The sequence below is a fragment of the Eretmochelys imbricata genome, chromosome 11, assembly GCF_965152235.1.
Source record: "Eretmochelys imbricata isolate rEreImb1 chromosome 11, rEreImb1.hap1, whole genome shotgun sequence".
In the NCBI taxonomy this organism is placed as follows: Eukaryota; Metazoa; Chordata; order Testudines; family Cheloniidae; genus Eretmochelys; species Eretmochelys imbricata.
This window is the reverse complement of record NC_135582.1, coordinates 40,618,257-40,637,524: the sequence shown is the minus strand read 5'-3', so window position 1 is coordinate 40,637,524 and position 19,268 is coordinate 40,618,257. Positions and strand designations below refer to the sequence as shown.

Sequence of the window (19,268 nt, the reverse complement as noted above, 5' to 3'; positions counted from 1 at the left end):
TCACAAACAACTGACCTATAATTCCAAATCTATTCAACACTTCTGTCATTGCTGAAGAGTTAAACAATGTATACAAAGCACTGATATTTTCCTGGCTGTCTCCCTTTAAATCTCTCCTCATAATCCCCATTTTCCACAGTCACTCCAACAGTATTCCACTATGTTGTGCTAAACTTCTCAACTAACCATATAAAGCAATTAGAGGAAGAAAATAGACTATGATTAATTTCATATAAAAAAAAGCAACTGCATAAGCATAGGCTATGTCATGACACCAGTTTTTACTGATTTCAGTAGGAATTCTGTTTAAAAACTGACAGTACAAAACCACGTTAATTTCAGTGTAGAGTTTTGATTGAAAATCTATAGTAATATAAGCCCCCTTGTTTTGTGTATTCTGCCCTCCTTTCTTCCCCTTGCCTGATGTAATCTCCCCTGCAATCAAAGTTAGCCTTTACTTAGGGCTTGGTCATGCAAGCCCTTATTTACAGGAATAACAAAAGTCAATAGAATTACTCACGTGAGTAAGGACAATTCAGCTGAGTAAGAATCGCTGGATGGTTTCCTAAGGAGCCAGTCCTGCCAATGTAGATGAATCACTTTACTGATGTTAATGGTCTCATTCATTGATTTCAGTTAGATTATTTGTGTAAGAAAAATCACTCACATATATAAGGAATTGCAGAATGAGCCCTAGGACTGTAAGCCACTTGGGCAACCACCATGCGCTCATTCTTGCAAACTCTCATACATGTGCAAAGTTCCATTGACTGAAGTTGGGCTACGTGTATAAGTAAGAACTATTCAGAAGAGTAAGGGTGCGCACCATGCACACATAAGGAACAATACAAACTATTAACAACCTCTAATACCTTATAAAAATATTTCATATTTTTAGACAACTGAAGCCTGCCATATAAAGACACAGAGACTATGATTAAAAAATCTTTCTCAGCCCATTCAGAAAGGAGTAATAAAAGGTGTAATTTTTTCCCTTTGTACCTCACCTTTAATGAGTATTTTGAGGGCTTAAAACTGTGGTTTGTGATCAAATTATAAAGAGTACCATTTTGATTACTCTGATCACTGTTTTTAATCTCTGAACATTTTCTCCTCTTTTGTACTATTCAATGGCTGTTTTCAGCTGCTGGTCTCAAGCCAACAATGAGGGGAAATATTATTGTCAAGATCTAAGGATTATGCATCTGGAGTACATTGGAAATCTAGAACATGCACTTTGGAAATCAGCAAACCTTGTGATCTGTATAAAATGTACCAGTTTTTACAAGGGACAATAATAGATGAATTTATTCTCTACATTTTTCTGAATTTGCTTTGATATTTACTGTTCCACCCATACACTGAACAAACAGGCTTTTGAGGCCCCCTAGGTAAACACTGGATTTAACTAGATGCATCAGGTATGTTTTCTGTCTCCTATGGGTTTGAATACATTGTTTATTTTAGATCAGATTTAATTAATAATGTGTGGATTGTTATTAATTATATTATTATTTATTATTATATCTGAGGATTTCAAACTGTTTTACAAACAGGAATTGATTGACACTTCCCAACATCCCTGTGAAAGGAAGGAAGTATCATTATCTCCATTTTGCAGATGAGGACACTAGCTGAGGCAGGGAGAGATTGGGGCAGAACATGATGTCAATGGAAAGACTCTGATTAGCTTCAGTGGGGGTGTGAATCAGGCCGCAGGTCTCCTGCCTCTCGGTGCTATGACTTAGCCACAAGAGCTTCTCGTCTTAGTTTTCTCTTCTTACCCTCTCTGTATCCTCCCCTGCTGTGAAAAACGCACCGTGACAGTCCTGAGAGCACATGCGTGCAACGTCCAGAATAGGTCCCGCTTACCTTAGACCAGGGCATTTCTGTGAGCTGCAGGTAGAGACGGAAGCTGCTAGCTCTGCCCTGAAAGGAAGCAAGCGCTCAGCAGCCAAACAGAGGCTTTTAAACTCCTTGTTCAAAGCAAACACGTCGGGCACAGGGCCTGGGACAGTGAGGGCTCTGCAGCATTAGGAGCCTTGTCGTCCATGTAGGGGCATTGAGGAGTCTGACTCAGCATCTAGGAGGGAAATCAGAGCAGGCGTTTGAAGAAACCGGAGTTAAACTCGAACCTAGGGCTCTTGGAAAGTTCGTTTGTTCTCTGGATACTGGTAGCAGCCTGCAGCCCCTTCCCCCGCCCCTTTTCCTCTCCTCGCGTCCTCACAAGCCCTTCGTACCAGAGCCTCGCCCGGGGTGTAGTTTGCAGAGGATGGAGACACGCGGTTACCGAGCTGCTGGTACAGGTGCTGGGGGATCCGGGAGGATGAGAGGCAGTGCTCTAGGTCCGACCGGGCGGGGACCCTCTGCGATGGGCACTGGGGGAGAGGGGGAGCTATTGCTAGAATGATGCACAGCTTGGCTCCTACCCTCTCCCTCTCCAGGTGGATGCCTCTGGCAGGCACGGGAGACGGAGAGCAAAGACACAGGGATGCTGGTTGTTTCGCTCTGCAGGTTAGTGACATGACCTGTAACAAGTGCAATGGCTGAAGAGTAAACAAGGGCGATCTATGGCAAACAAACCGCTCAGAGAGCCCAATACTGATCTCATTGATCCCACTCTCCCTCCGATTTACTCCGCCTTTACACCAATGGCAATGCAAGCAGAATGTGTCCCAGGAGTGGTGAAGACCAGGAGAGCATGGATCTTGGAGCATCCTAGGGGCGAAGAGGGACTGGAGATAATGAGTCTCTTGCAAAAGAGGATCCTTGAGAAAAACAGAAAGTTAAAATGTAAAGAAATCAGTGTCACGCTAAGAAATCTCCCTTACCTCGAGGTTGCTTCCTAAAGATGGATACAGATGAAGTTAATGCATTTGGGCAGAGGAAACAACATGCAAGGCACTGGTACTTCAACAGAAACAAGTCCAGCCCCCGACCTAGACATTGTCAGAGCCGCCCGGACAGTGCTGATGGGAGCTTCAGCTTTGAGTAATTGCGATTGTTTTCCCCAGTACTTTATATTTAAAGCTCTCGGAAGGTCAAAACACCATCACTGCATAGGAGGGATCATAAACTCGGCCTGAATAGCAAGGAGAATAAGCAAAAGTATAAAGACACAAATTCCTTTTTAACACCACCTCCCCTTCCCACAGCTAGAGTTGCCACTCCTCCAGGATTACCCTGGAGTCTCCGGGAATTAGAGATCAATCTTTAATTCGAGATTATGTCATGTGATGCAACCTCCAGGAATACGTTGACCACACTTGGCAACCCTACACAGCACACTCACCCACCCACCCCTCCGGGACAGCTGGCCTCGTGTAGGAAGAAAACGGATCTGATCTTCTGAGGGTGGGGGAGGAGTTTGGGGGAGCTGAAGAGACTGCTCCCTGTAGCCCACCCCCCAACCTTTAGATTCAGCCTTAACTTGTTGACCAGTTTAAAACTCTGCAAAGAAAGCAATTAACCGGGTTTTATTCCATTCTTACATTATTAAAAATCAATTAACGCATAAATTTTGCCGGCGAAGTAGCTGCCTTTCTTCTCAGCTTGTCTTAAAATAGAGGGCATTAGTACTGAAAAGAGTGGGTTTAACATGAAATGCACGCTTATTAGACTTCCAGAGGCAATCGCTTCTACCACAAACGCAGCTGAGCTACGTGCGTGTTTTACAAGGTAGGATCGCTACAGGGATTAATTTGCATTTATAAGTTCCTCTAGGAAACAATTTTCTGACAAGTAGCATTGTATTGATCCACAATTGATTGTATTTAGCTATTAATAAAGTCAGAAGGGGAAATACAATATTTCAGCTATATCACTTTGCTTGTGCTTTTACAGTGAAGCTCTGTATCTGTATAGAACCGGGGGACTAACTGAGATCTCGTCATGAAATGAAAAGGAGGACTTGTGGCACCTTAGAGACTAACAAATTTATTTGAGCAAAAGCTTTCATGAGCTACAGCTCACTTCATGGGATGCATTCAGTGGAAAATACAGTGGGGAGATTTATATACACAGAGAACATGAAACAATGGGTGTCACCATACACACTGTAAGGAGAGTGATCAGGTAAGGTGAGCTATTATCAGCAGGAGAGCGGGGAAAAAACCTTTTATAGTGATAATCAAGGTGGACCGTTTCTAGCAGTTGACAAGAATGTCTGAGGAACGGGGGGGAGGGAAATAAACATGGGGAAATACTTTTACTTTGTGTAATGAGATAATATTTTTCATACCACCAACTTGTTTTCCGTTACACTGTTGATGCAACAATTTGGTTCAGTGACACAATTATGTCTTTCCTCAGAGGAACTTCAGGCAGTGAGTTCTAGCACAGTTTTGTGGCTTTTAATTACCATTTTGTAAATTGTTCTTTTGGGTGTTTGGAGAGACTGGCGCCTCGGTACCAATAGACTGTATGTCTATCTACTCTACCTGAACGCAGAGACACAGTGTTTTGCCCGCTAGGTGGCGGTACAAGGCAATATCATAAATTTAACTTGGGCATCCATAAAACGTGTTTTCCTTCCTCCCAGTCTGTACTTCCCACTTTAAGAAAGAAGAGAATCAAACCGGGCTTTTAAAAATGTATGTTGTAAACAATCGTTAAGAAATAAAAAGTTATCCTGAGACCGCAACAAAACATGAACATGCAATTCATTTAATACCGGTGCCGTATATTGTTCAATGGGAAGTGCCCTAAAGAATTTGGAATGGAATCTAATTGTTAAGGATAGGAATTATGAAGCTCAGTTCCGTTAAGAAAATATTGTACATCTTTAGTTTTTCATCTTTCTAATTCGATCTAATAACTGTAACAATATGCACATAAAAATAGAAATGATTAAGGTAACCAAGGATGTTCCCGAATTGACATAGTAATAAATATAATAATTTGTATGTTATATAGAGTCTTTCATTCAAGATTCTCAAAGAACTTTATGTAATCCAAACATTCGTTAACTGGGACTCAGGGCTACACCCACCCCTGCTTGAGGTGCAGATTATTGACAGCTCTAGGTCCATGCAGATATTAAAAATGAATACCGTTTGACACCTACATAGCAGTTTTTACTCCCCAGATCTCAAATCACTTTACAAACAGGGATGAGGGTCCTTATCCCCATTTTACAGATGGAGAAATCAAGGCACAGAGAAGTTGAGTGACTCGTCCAGGGTCACAAAGCGACTCAATGGTAACCCTAGGTATAGCACCCAAGTCACTTGTCTCCCATTCTTCTGCCCTCTTGTCACTGAATTACATCTATCTGTCTATTTAGATTCTTGAACGGAACCCATCACCTTGTATCTGAGGGACACGCTTTAAGTGCGAACTGTATAATATTCTGTCTGTATATCATCATCATTCCAGTAATAGCACCCACCGCTCCACTCTAAACTCAGCTCTCATGAAAAGGATGTGTTTAAGCGGGAAACCAGAACAAATGAGAGTTTGCGGAGACTCCAGGGGTTTCTTGCCTCCGTGATAACTATATCAACAAATATACCTAGGGCTTCACCAGGGACATAACCAGTTCTGGCTAAAGTAGAATATGACTAGGCTACAGTAACATCTAATTAGACTAGAATCTTGCTGGGCTAGGATCTGGCCGTGGATCTCACGGGGCTCAGATCTAACTGCTCCATCTTCCCCCTAGTTTGCCGTATTTATACATACTGCTGCAGTGTGAATACTAAAATGGCAATACTCTGTTTTGTGTAAACCCCCCTGTAGGCTGGTTCCCTTTTGTATGTGTTCCCCCTCCCCGCACGCACCCCTCCCTTTCCGCGCACGTGTCACATGTGAGGCGCCTCCTGTGTCCTGGGGTTCTATGGAACCCGAGGGGATACAATGTGATTGCGCACTTGATTGGCTGTTGCTAGGTGACGTCGCCTTCCCTCACGTGACTGGTGTTAAATGCCCGCCTGGCAGCTTCCACCGCGGCAGACAATCGTAAAGCTGCTGGGGAGCCGAGTGAGCTGCTGCGGCCGCCGCCCGGTGTCTGGGAGAGTGTGTGACCGGGCTATGATGGTGACTCCTCCAGCAACAGAGTGGGACCTCCAGTGATCTCCTCCTCGGGGCTTCCAGCAGCAGCGTCTCTGCTCTCCCTGTACTTGTCCTGAGGGCTGAGGCGCCTTTCTCCCTCGCCCCCTGCTGCTGCGGCTGCCTCCCCCCACACCCTACATTTGGGGAGGGAGGACCAGGATGACTGGAGTCTTTGACAGTCTAGTCTCAGATATGCATTCAAACCAGATTACCTCCAACAGTTACCACCAGCACAGCAGCCTGCACAAGTCCCAGGAGTCCCCCACCTTACCCGTGTCCACAGCTACCGACAGCAGCTACTACACCAACCAGCAGCAGCAGCACGGAACAGGCGGCGGAGGAGGCGGGTCGCCCTATACACAGATGGGCTCTTACCAGTATCACGCCAGCGGCATCAATACGGTTCCCTACTCCGCCAAAGCCGGCTACGACCTGGGTTACACTGCCACTTACAGCTCCTATGGACCTTATGGAACCAGGGCTTCCCCGGCTAACAATGAGTCTGGTAGGGCTAAGCCTCTGGGGGGAATAGTTTGGGGTCAGCTGGTGTCAAACAGAGCAGCTCCATCGCCTTAGACAGAGCTTGGTCTGTTTACACCGGACGAGGATTTGGTCCATTATTTTTAAATGTGCCCCTCCCTCCCCCTCTCCTTTTTAAGGCAATCAAGCCGCTCTGGCTGCGGATCACTGGTTTGGCGGGGGATGGGAGCAAGAGGCTAGCAAGGGGATGGACTGGCCACGTTTCTCCCGGTAATTCACGCAGGGCTTATAGGAATAGGCTGCATGGGGAACAACGTCTTGCAAATCAGCTGCCTTTTGTTGATTCCAGGTTAACTTTTCCTTACAGCATGGCTGGTGAGTGATGGTGGTGATTGTTGTTGTCATTATAGCAGAGAAGGAAGAATGCGAGCCCGAGGTCAGGATAGTAAACGGGAAGCCAAAGAAAGTGCGGAAACCCAGGACAATCTATTCCAGCTTCCAGCTGGCCGCTCTACAGAGGCGTTTCCAGAAGACCCAATACCTGGCACTGCCCGAGCGAGCTGAACTGGCGGCATCCCTAGGCCTCACCCAGACGCAGGTAAGATGCCCCAGTACTTTTCATCCTCAGGGTGAACTCCGGGCCCTGTTGAATTCAGTGGGAGTTTTGCCATTGACTTCAACAGGGCCAGAATTTTTGCCCTTTACGCCTTGCACCCTGCGTCCTGCAGCAAAGGGTCCGTGCCTTTTAGCACTGGCTCAGAGGGGCAGGTGGCATATTCCCTGCTGTGTCTCACCGTGTCTGGTCTGTTTTTCCTGCCCGCTGTTACACATTCAGTAACGGAGAACCCTGTTTGCAGTTCCCACTTTGCGCTCCCGGGATGATGAAATGGGCCGTGGCCCTTACCCCTCGTGTCCGTGGGAGGGAGGCGCTGGGGTTAACAAAACTCTCAGAGAAATGTTATCTGTGCTTCGTCTGCTCTCCGGCATACGGAGGGGTTGAAACAACTGATTGGCCCTTCTTGCTCTCTTTAGCGCCCGTTCCCCACCCCCACTGCCCTCCAGCTCGCCCACCCGCATGCTCTGCCTGGCCCAGCTGAGGATCTTGGAGCAAGCCCTCTGCTCATAATAACCTCTGGCTTGCCATTACCCTGCCCTGCCAGCCCCCCCACACCCAGCACCTCCCCAGCCCAGCCCTCACGCCTGTCTGTCTGTCTCCCTTTGGAAAGGTGAAGATTTGGTTCCAGAACCGCCGGTCCAAGTTCAAGAAGATGTGGAAAAGTGGCGAAATCCCCTCGGAGCAGCATCCTGGAGGCAGCGCCTCTCCCCCCTGCGCTTCGCCTCCGACCTCGGCCCCTACCTGGGACTTTGCTCCACACCAGCGCATGAGCAGCGGAGGAAGCTCGGGATCTAGCCCCAGCGGCGGAGCGGCCGCTTTCCTCGGTAACTACTCCTGGTATCACCAGGCGGCTAACACCGCTTCTCACCTGCAAGCCGCCTCCCCGATCCTGCAGCAAGCGCAGCCCCATCACCATCACCACAGCGCGGCCATCAGTGCAGGGACGATTTTCTAACTCGGCAGAGACTGAGCAAACAAGCCCCGCTGAGCAGAGATCCAGGGGGATCAAACCCAACACACACCCGAGCGGACTGAGGTACAGACACTGGTGCTTTGATGAAGAATTTCTTCGGCATTCAACGCCTCCCTCTCCCTCTGGCACATTAAACAGGCGAATAACTCTTCCCTGCAGACTTTGCTTTGTTCTGATCCGGGCTCGGTTACCTCTGTGTCTCCCTCACCCCGTGTCTTTCTCTATTCCAACTCGCAGACTAGTTCCTGCCTGCGGTTTATGTCCCCCTTCCCGTGTAGTTCACAGCAAATAGAAAATAAAACTTCCCCTTCCCTCCTCTCCTATTTTTCATCAAATCACCAGTGGATAACTTTTGTTAATTTTGTTTTTTAAAAGTTTATAGGTGCCTTTGCGGATGACCTCATTTTGATGTTGAAAAAAGATAAATAATTTTTATATGTAGATTTAAAAAAAAAATTCCCGAGTTTAAATTATCTTTTTTAAATGGGTGCAGGACTATCGTTCCCGAGGAAATGTTTGTAAATAAAGCTGTCTGTGCAGATTTTTTTTCATGTTTTCTTTGTATAAAAAAAAATTCCATTGGATCAGCCTGTATTTCATTTTTGGTTTTTGTGACCAAAGTGTGGAAACTCCCAGCTCTCTGCGTAGGCGCCACACCTTCCTGCTTATTTTCAGTTTGATACGTTTTCTCTTTGCTGTCAAAATAAGCTACTGATTTCCCCCTCACCGTCGTTGTTTAAACCTTAAAAACAAAAAAAAAGGTACTGTTGGTTATTTATTATGGACACAAAATACTCTTAATGTTGCTTTTACAGTAAGAGATTATTTAAATAAATTATTTTGTTTTCACTGTACTTGGTCTGTATTTCCTTCGGGATCCAGACTCACACACATTATAGACACCTATTTACACTAGCCCCTGCAGCTCTGCAGACTTACCTAGCACTCCCTTACAGCCCAGCTCTGGAGGAGGGGTCTGTATGTTTCTTACGTGGCTTTCTTTGCCCTCCTTACAACTGTTGCGTTGAGTAATTGACCGCCCCCTCCCCCTTCGCTTCCCTTCCCTTCCCCTCCACAGTCAAATCTCGCCCCTGCCAGTCTGCAGCAGCCATGAATCACTCAGCAAGCCCCTAGCAATGCCAGACTCGGCCCCTCCTCCCAGCGCGCTGGCGCCACAGACATTTAGCCCGGGACTGTCTCCTGCCGACTTGCAGCTCCTCCGGGCTCCAGTGTGACACACGGGGCGGCGACACTGGTAACCGATTCCAGCCCTGACCAGTCTGCACTGGGCGCTGCACCCCTAGCCCCAAGAAGCTTTTAAAATTCAGTGTTAACTACCTAGTGCCAAGCTCCAGGGCCCTGCAGTGCGCTGGGGCTGGCTGCTAGGCAGAGCTGCCCTAGTTTGCCTGCATGATTGCTGCTAAGGGGAAGGTTGGGATCCTACAACGTTATTGCTGTGCGAAAGCCTGGGCCAGTCGAGGTGTTTTGTGTGTTCCATGGTACCTGATCAGTGACCTCCCTTCAAAGCAGCCCTAAATCCAGCTCCCCACCAGCCAAGGGGGAGCTGTATGGAGCTGTATCAGCCTCTTCCAATCAGGCCCAGTCAGTGCAATGTGCAGGCTGGTTACATTGCAGGCAGGTAACCGATTCTTTACCAGCCTTCCCTAGTTTGGTTACCAATAAAACAAAGATTTTTTTAAAAAAATAAAACCAACTAGGTAGGCCTTAACTTTGCTCAGTTGCACCAGTGTTCATCTGGAGTAATTTTTATTGAAATCAATGGAGTTACTCCTTTTAAACTGGTCTAATTGACCCCCCCTCCCCCCTTTGGCCCTAACTTGTTACCAGGAGCATTGTTTAGTTTCAGCTTCTGGCTGCAGGGCAAGCACAACTAGTTGGTGTCACTTGACTTTACTGTTCAAGAGCCCCTATGTTTGGGTTGTGACTATTGCAGGGGACTGTTTACAGCCCAAAGAGCGCTGTTGGCATTGCAGGGAAAAAGATGGAAATGCTTCTGCTGCCACCAGCTTTTGCAACAGCTTTTATTTTTAGCAAAGCCTAACTGTGGGTCCGAACCACCGGCCAAAGTCCCTGGAAGGGAGTCCCGCTCTAACCAAGATGCACCAGCGTCAGTGCTAACACCTCATGCCTCTGGTGCTGCTTTTTGACACAGGCATTTTCGGGCAGAGAGCAGCTCTGAAAATCATGCTAATCTTTGAGGTAGCCCCCAAAGGGCTGTAACATGAAAGAGCCTTTCGGCAGGATATGAAGCCATGCACCAAAGAGGCCTGTCCGGAAGCAGGCTTGGGTCCAAATCCAAGGCGGCCTTTTTCTCCGTTGAGCCGCTGTAGATCTTGCTGCTGTTGCTCGGCAAGTGGAACTGGCGCAAGGAGTAGAGGGAAGTGGCTGGTGCTGAGGCCTCTGCTGCAGACGAGATGATTAAGAGGCCTAAACCACAGCGCCTGGGGCAGGGAATGTGCAGCCCCACTTGGAATCACGCAACAGGCCTTGGCATGAGAGCGGGGCGGGCGGGACAGGCGCTGGGTGGGCTGGGTTGGCCCGTAGACGCGGCGGAGTCTTGGAGCCTGGCAGGGCAGATTGCTCCAGGGAGCTACGAACACACTCACCCCGGATGAGACGGAGACAAGGGAGGAGGGAGGGAAAAGAGGAGCGAGTGAGCAGAATGAGAGAAGAAAGGGGAGGAGGGACGGGAAAAAGAAAGGGGGAGTCAGGAGAAGAGCGGAGCGTGGGGGAAGGAGAGAAAGATGGGAGCCGAGGGGGAGAAAGAAAGAGACAGAGGAGAGAAAGGGAGCGGGAGAGCATGGGAGACAGAGAAGGGAGGGGAGGAAGCTAGAGTCTCCATAGCCGCCCCAGGCAAAGCTCTTGGAAACGTTTCTCACAAGTTGCAGCTCTCTCCAAGACACAGGGCCCTGTGATCCGGCCCCTAGCAGACATCCCCTCCCCCGGTGATGAACGGGCCTTCCAAATGTGCTGATGACAAATGGAAATGGGAAACAGTCAACTCCCCTGCATCCACCGGGAAACATCCCGACTTTATCAAACCCATAAATCTTAATTGTAATCCCTCTCGACCTGCACCAGAGCAGTGTCAGGGGAGAGCCAGGCATTGGCAGGTGCTGGGAAGGGCAATCTAGCTAACTAAGAGCCTCTGCCTTAGATAACCACGGCAGGGCCACAGGAGTTTCCAAACTTCCAGACATGATTATTTGTGGTCAGGGGTATACGTTTCATGTTTCGCTTGGAAGCAAACCACTGAAATAAAACCAGGCTTGCGAGGAGCTCTGCAGGCACTTTGGAGGCGAAGGAAGAGTTTCAAATTCAAATACCCTGGAAATGATGGGCATTGAACCTTCCTGGTTTTTTTGCAGTTCAGCAAGGACCGAACAAAAAACAAACCCCTTCCCCAAACTTTTCAGTGTGATCAGCAGAGACAGAAATGTGGGTTAGATTTGACGGCTTCCTCATTCCACTCAGCCTGGAGGGTAAAAAACTGGGAATATCCCTCTGTGTGTAACCATTTCCGAGCCTCTTTAGCGAGGTTTTGAAGGGACACTTGAGCCGTGTTTGTACAGAAATGGAGGAGCCCTTTTACATTCTGCTTTTGCTTCCTAATGCCTGCTTTGAAATGCACCGTGTGTACAGCGCGCCAGGCGCCAAGAGCTCATTTAAAAGCAGTCCCACCTTTTGTATCTTGATAAATAAAAGACGTCTCTCTTTACACCGCCTTATTTCAGCCGCGGTCATCACACACAATACAGAGAGGGGCTTGCTCCACGAGGTGAAAAGTTCGCCAAGCATTTCCCCGCTCGCTACTCACCCCGCCAGGCTGCAACAGGCCGCTAGGGCCCGGGGTGGATTTACACCTGGAACCAAGAAAGTCATTTGCTAAGCTGGTATTTTGTGTAATGAAGTCCCGACACAGAGCAGCCAGGCAGAGCGTGCACCCGCCGCACCCCGGAACCGCGCGGGGCTCCTGCCGCAGCAGCGAGCGCTGTTAAGGTCTACGGCGCTGGAGATGAAGCTTGTCCCGGTTGATCGGGTTCAAGCGCCCGCCACGATCGTGACACTGCGTAACAGCAGGATGTGGGGAGGGAGCAGGGTTCCGACGCCTCGAGGAGCGGGACCTTCTGCATAATAGGGATGTACTTTGTCAGTGATTGCTACATTACAAGATGCTACATTACGCCCTGGGGCTGTCAACAATATATAGCCGTGTAAGCGCCCCCACTGAGAAATAGGAAAACTAGACGATCGCGCCAGGAAGACAGACAGACCGACTGACTTGTCCTGAGAATCCTTTTCGTTTATTTGATTTCCGTGTAATCCAGATACCACTTGGACTGGCCGCTCCTTGGCATTTCCCAGTGTCTCGTCTTTCAAGCCATTGCTTCCAGTTCCCAAACCAGCCCCCCTCTCAGTCACTCGGGTGCTATTTATTTTGCGTTGGGCTTGCTTTACGCGAGCTCTACACGCACGGAACATTCATTAGGGGGAAGGCGCAAACACATTGCGATACTTTACATTCAGACACCTCTTTCATTATTGTTCCCCCTCTTCCTGCCTTATCCAGGCTAAATGAGGCGCCCCCAGAGCAGTGAGCCCTGTCCAGCCTGGGTCCCAGCGACATTGAGTTTAGGCTTTGCAAGGGGCCAGCGGCGGGAACACAGAACACTTCCCATGCCCGGAGGAAGAGCTGCGCCCTAGAGCCGCCAAGCATTGGTGGGCAAATCACGTTTGCAGGCGGAATAAAGGGGCTGAGGTGGGGTGGGGGCTGATCTTGGAACGTGCAACCGCTGGGGCGCTTTCAAGGTTAGCCTCCAAAGGTGCGGAGGAAAGTGGGGCTGGAGATTTCAGTTCTCTCCCCCACCCTCTCGCACCTTTAGCAACAAGCGTGCTCGGATTTGCCTGAACTGCTCCTGTGACTTGCTGCTGAAGGGCTCCTCCCGCCGCGCCCTCTTTCCCTGTGGGGTGGCTGCCACCCTAGGGCTCCTGCAGTGGGTCAGAGCTGTGCAGCAGGCTCGGATCTCCCTGCTGCAGCCCGGGTGGGGAGGGGGATGGGGAGCCGAGCCAGAGAAAGAAGAAGGGTGGGAGGGAATCTGGTGTAATTAACTTCTCCAGCTCAGTTACCAGATTGAGTCCAGGGGGACTCAGCCCGGAATCCAACCTGAGCCAGGGGAATCATCTCCCTGGCAAATTTGCAGGGAGAGGCTGGTGAAATTTTGCCATGGGTAGGCAATTTACTCATTTGCTCCTATTAAGAGAAAAGGCATGAGAAATTGAATTAAAGCATCTCTGGCAAAGGAGTTACTTGAGGCATAAATGTCTCCCCTAAAGCTGTAGCAATCATGTGGCATTAGACACTTCCGGAATCCTATAGCCAACTTGAAAAATCCCAGACCCCCTTTTTCCCTAATTTTTGCTCTGATCTGTAATTTTATCCACATTTGCACTAGTTTGAGCATTCTGGCTCTCCCATCTGAAAGCCTGCAATTACTATATAATTCTTCGCAATTTCACATGTCCTAATATGGACTGTAATTTTTGCGCAAGACAATTTCCTGCTATTTCAAGCATCAACATTGTCAAAGTTGTATGTACATAATAAATGGGAATATCAATGCATAGTTTTTAGCATAACATCTTGACTCCTCGATAATTATATCCGTTCGGAGCCTACGCAGAATTAGCCTGAATTGCATGGTAACTGCTGCTGCTTTAAAATTTTTAAAAATTACTCATAATTTTCCCAAAGATTACCAAGATCTCGAGTGCACAATGTCATCAGCGTAATGAAGAGTAAACATTTATGCTAATAATCTGCAATTTTTTTCATCAGCTATAAAGACAGAGGCTATATAGCAGAAAATTTCAGTCATATTCTGCAAGAGCGGAGCTGCAAAAAAGGCTCTGCTCTCCGAGGCATCTTCATCTCTGGGGGATTTCAATCCACATTTGCACTCTCGGGATATTATTATTGTGCTTGGCTTCTTCTTTTTCTTTTTTTTTTTTTCCTTCTTCCTCTCCATTCTCTCTCCCACTCTCTTTCTCCTGTAACTTTCATAGCAAAATGCCGCCTTCCATCCTTTGAGTTGTTGTAAAGCACAGAATTGTGTCCAGATTAACTGAAATTGAGACTGAAGGTAAGGGTGGCAACACGGTTTCATTTTTCTGAAGGGTGGATGGATGCGCTGTGTCGATAAGTTTCCCAGCGCGGGGAGTAGGGGGGTGGGGGAGTGATTATATATGCACCAACTAATTCTTCCATCAAAACTTCTTGTCAGTTGTGTCAAGATTATTAAAAGGGGGGAGAAACCTTGATGCTAGATCCCTTAAGATTCATAGTGCAATGGGGGGGCGGTAAAGGAATCTAGATGTTGCTGTTCAAGGGGTCTCTGGTGGATGTGTACAGCATATACTGTGTGTGCGGGGCTGCTGGATTTCAGTGTTTGCTTTGGAAAAAATCAGAAATAACAGAACTACAGACAAACGTGCAGCGGTGTGATGATCACAAGCTGCTGACCTGTGCGATCAAATACGATATTTCCTCCCACCTGTTTTAATAAAGAGGCTGCGATGCAGAGTGGGGAAATTTGTTAGGAGGGGGAAACCTCACGCACAAAAGAGGAACCTGGTTTTATTGATTACCGTTTCTTCTTCTAGTTGGTGCTCAGCTGAACAGTTTCCTCTTTGATATGTTTTAGTGAATTTAGGGTGTATTTTCTGGTTTCTGTGATTTTTCGCAAACGTTAAAATTATTCACTGATTAATAAATATCGGGGGTAGCCAAAAGCCAAATCAAACTTTTTCTCTGCTGTGAAACTTGTGAGGGAGCTGCAGGGAAGCCAGCGGACTGTGGAAGGATATTTGATCTGGACAAAATGTGGATTTATTTTTAACACGTGGGGGGAGACATCCGATGTGAACTGGTTTGGACTCTGATTTTTAAAACATTTCTAGATTCAGAGGCTGTGCGCTGCTCTGCAATTAGACTGACATATGTTACAACAGCCATTCAGGGAGTTCTAGAAGACACGCCAGAGGGTTTTTTCTTATTTTTTTGGTAGAAGATATTAAAGAGATATCTGTTGTTTGGCAATTTTGCTAAGTCTGTCTTCATTACTTCGACATTGTGCATTTGCTAATTTGGAAGCCCCTTCCTATTGACAGTCTGGCTCCATACACCTGCAAGCAATTTGCAGTGCTCCAATATAGGAGAATTGCAGAGATGGCAGCTCGCACCTATTTTATTTTTTTTTCCTTCCCTTTTCTCAATGCACAGCAAATTTGGCTTTCAGTGCGTTATCTCTTTTGTTAATGCAAAAAGATTCCCTGGGCGAAAAAATTGCTCATAATTACCAGAGAGATGGGGAAACTGCATTAGAATAAATAAACCTGAAATTACTGTAATTATGTTGTGTTTGATGGGCTCGGCTTGTAATCAAGAAGAGAATACAGTGAAATGATGCTGACCCTCTTGGGTTTGCAGCTGTACGCACACTTTGGGGTCTTTTTTAGCAGAAAAGAGTCATTTTGATCATCATTAAGCGGTGTGTAGCCTAGTTCAGAAGTGTTTGAAAATGAGGGCCACATTTTTTTCCGACAAGAAAAAAAATGTCCCAAAATTGCATTTTGCCATTTACAGACCCATCCATACGGTTGTGTTTGCAGGGTGACAATTGGTAAAGGTATAATATTCGAAATCAGTATTTAATCATTGTAATGAGGTATTGTTTCAATATAAACACCTTTGGATTATTCATAGTTTAATTAATATCCTCATTATGAAAATCTTCGAATCAGATATTTGATGAACTACTTGTCAGCAACAAGGCAGAATTAATTAGATCTTTATTGAGATTAACATTTTCAAATCTATTTCAATTATAATAGACTCTAACTCAAGACCGCCTAGTTGAGAGAAAACTAATAATTTCTCTATTTGAACGGTTAGCAAGACGTTATTGAATTAGTAGAAGCTAATATATCTTAAAGTGTTCCAATATGCTTGACCACACCGTTCCTGTCCGGTCAAAGGCATTTGGTCTCTGACTGCATTAGGCTGGGGCGTGTGAGATTTGCATTATTATCTGTAAATAATGTAGCCACTGAGTCAGGCAATTATTGTTCAGATAGGGGCTGTTCGTGTTCACATTTTAGCCGGTGGCATTGCAGGAAATACAGAGTGTTTCTTCAGTGTTTCTCCAGGCAGAATCTTTCATTCCCTGTGAACTCAAAATGCAGCGGATCTCCCTTATCTCTCCCCTTTAGTCTCCTGCTCCAATCCTGTGTTTAGCAGTAACTGCACCCCGTGCCTTATCTTTTGAACGTACATTAGACATGACCGCATCATTTGATCACTCATCACCAAGAATTGAAAAATGGGTGCGTGTCACAACAAAATCGATACAATTTATCATTACCTTCCTCCACACAACCTCCCGGGAGGGATTCCCCCCCACTATGGAAACTGCATGCAGATCCCCACATTGCAATCGGAATACAAAGCAGATGCAGCGACTTCCCAGATCAAATCTACCATGTGACGATTCTGCTCTGATTCATAAAGCTTTAACCAAAATTACAGCTGTGGGCATCTGATCTTTGCAAAGCCACTTTAATAAGTTGGTATATCTGAGTCCAAACATCGGTCTTAATAACTCTTTAAGTGGCCAGATTAGTTTAGTCAGAAAAATAAATTTTGCAAAAAAACCTAGCTACTGTGAGCTACAGAACCACGTAGCGGGCTCGAGCTCCTTTCCCACCACATCTCCATTGAGTTGATTTGTGACAGGACTCTCCTATTTTATATCTATTTGATAGCCTTATTAGCTTGCAAATTTCCAGCGGCGATTGTTTTGCTTAAGGTTGGGGGGTTTGAGGGCAAACTGTATCCTTCAGAGCATCCCCGTGATTGCTGGCGGCTTGCTCAGAAACATGCTCCTTCATTTCCTGCCCTGACCAAGTGAGTTTTCAGGGACAGCAAATCTCCACGGCCCACACAAGCTGCGTGTCAGAACTGCTCAGATCCAACATGGGGAGGAAAGGAAAATCTCCTCTGCATAATAACGACTTGCCAAATCCTTGTACCGGAGTCCCCACCACCACCACAGACACACATCAACCTGCCCCCGCCGCAGAAAAACGGGAAAGCTGGCAAGGCGCAGTGCAGCTCCACTAACACCGGGAGACATTTTCGGAGCCTGCAAAGCCTGTGGTGCATAATTTGCCGCTGGATAAACTCTGCTTGGGGTCTTTAAAGCTAGGCCTGCGCCCCGCTTTAGTACCAGGGCACCCAAAACTATGGCACCCGCTTGAACAAACGATCCAGTCTCCCGCGCCCACTCCCACACCGGGGGACTACGGGGAATATTTCCCTTTCTCCCCTGCTCAGCCCTTCTTCCTTCTAGCCGGCAGAGGCGGCTCCCACGCCACCCCCCAGCAGCCCCTAGCTTGGCCCTGAAGGGAGGCACCGGGTCCTAGAGCTGGAACTCTCCGTACCAGCTGATGTCCTGACGCTCCCAGCCTCGCTTTACAACGTGTCGGTCCCGTGAAAGGCGAAAGCAAAGCCCTGGGCCCCAGGCCGCTTGGGACACCGGCTCGCTTCGGGCGCAGCTCGCCCTCTGCCATGCCGGCGCTCCGCTTTTGACGTCTGGTGTAAACGCACCTTGTGTGGTTAGAGAGCAGGGAGCACGTTAGCCTCCTTTTAAAGCCCAGAGGGGGCTGCCACTCAAGGTGCTCGCTCAGACCCCAGCACCCAGCCCAGGCCCCTTTGAACTTGTCAGCCCTCCTTTTTTTTAACCTGAGCTCCACTTTAACTTTCTTTCCTCCAAACCGCGGCCTTTTCCTGCAGCACCTGCTTCTTCTTCTAACCATTCACTTAAAACACATCATAGCTTCCTCCGCCATTCAGCCTAGGGGGAAAGACTGCGCCCAATCCAAGAGAGGCAAAAAGAGGAAGCCGGGAGCACCTCCGTTTGCAATGAACAGGACAAAGGATGCATCAAAACAGAGACAGGGGGACGATGGGGCAAGAGGGCGGCAGAAATGAGTTAAAGAGGAGCTTCGGGCCGGAGAATTGGGACTAAACACGTAGCCAAAGCTGATGTGAGTAACATTCCCCACTGCGCTCTCGAGGTCTATTTTCTCCCCGTCAAAACGACAACAAACAACCAGTGACTGTGGGCGAGTTGCAATGAAGGGAAGATAAAACCCAAAGGAGTTTGCACGGTGTGAGTTGTCTGTATCATCTCCCACAGACAGGATCGCTTTGAAATCGGAAGGCAGGATATTCTTAATATTGCCTGTGTGAAATGCCCGCTGGGATCTTACATATATATCACTTATATCATATCATATGTATATTTGCACACACACACACACACACACCCCATGTGTGGAACACACCGAGCCCCTTATTTAGATGCCGATAGAGATCTGTCAATGAGACCTCTTGATTTATTCGCCCGGTTAAAATCTTTCTCTCTGGAAAGTCTCCCACGTGGGTTGGTCTCCACGACGCTCAGATATATAGAAGAGGCCGCAGGTCCCTTAGCCAAGGCCTAATTCCCAGGCTTGAAAGAGGCTTGCACTTTCCCTTGCTGAGGAAAGAGTGTGAAACCCCAGCTGACAGTGTCTGTCAATGTCCCTTCAGATCGGATCGCAGGGTTCCCATCCCCGGTGCTCTTGAGTCTGCTACAAGCGCCGCACGTGAGAAAACAGCACGCATGCAGAGGCTCTTTTTCCAAACCATAATTTTACTGTCTCAAAGAAACTTTATAACTTATGTACAAAGATTTGTGTTTTCCCCCAGATACAAAGCAATAAGTTAACATTCTCAATATAAAACTAAACTTTGACATATAGAACACTAAACACGACTGATCTCAGTTTATCACATCTTCCGAACTTCACAAGTCAAATGTCAAGATCTCAGGTCACAAAGCATCATGTTTTACAGCCACACAAAACGGAACGGAAAAAAGGCTAAATTTGTGCAACGTGTTTACAGAACAATAATAATAATAATAATAATAATAATTAAGAATAAAATATGTACAGCGATCAGATCCTGCACTTCAGTAGCGCATGTAGACTTCAGATTGGCATTCTGTGGTAAAGCCTCGAGAT

The 19,268-nt window shown here is 47.2% G+C and overlaps 1 protein-coding gene across 1 annotated transcript; it reads left to right on the top strand.

The window, feature by feature from the left end:
- Positions 1-6,210: 6,210 nt before the first annotated feature.
- On the top strand, positions 6,211-8,102 carry DLX2 (distal-less homeobox 2). Its single transcript, XM_077830196.1, has 3 exons — positions 6,211-6,556; positions 6,945-7,129; positions 7,758-8,102. The coding sequence occupies exons 1-3, from the start codon at positions 6,211-6,213 to the stop codon at positions 8,100-8,102; spliced, it is 876 nt and encodes a 291-aa protein (XP_077686322.1).
- Positions 8,103-19,268: the final 11,166 nt, after the last annotated feature.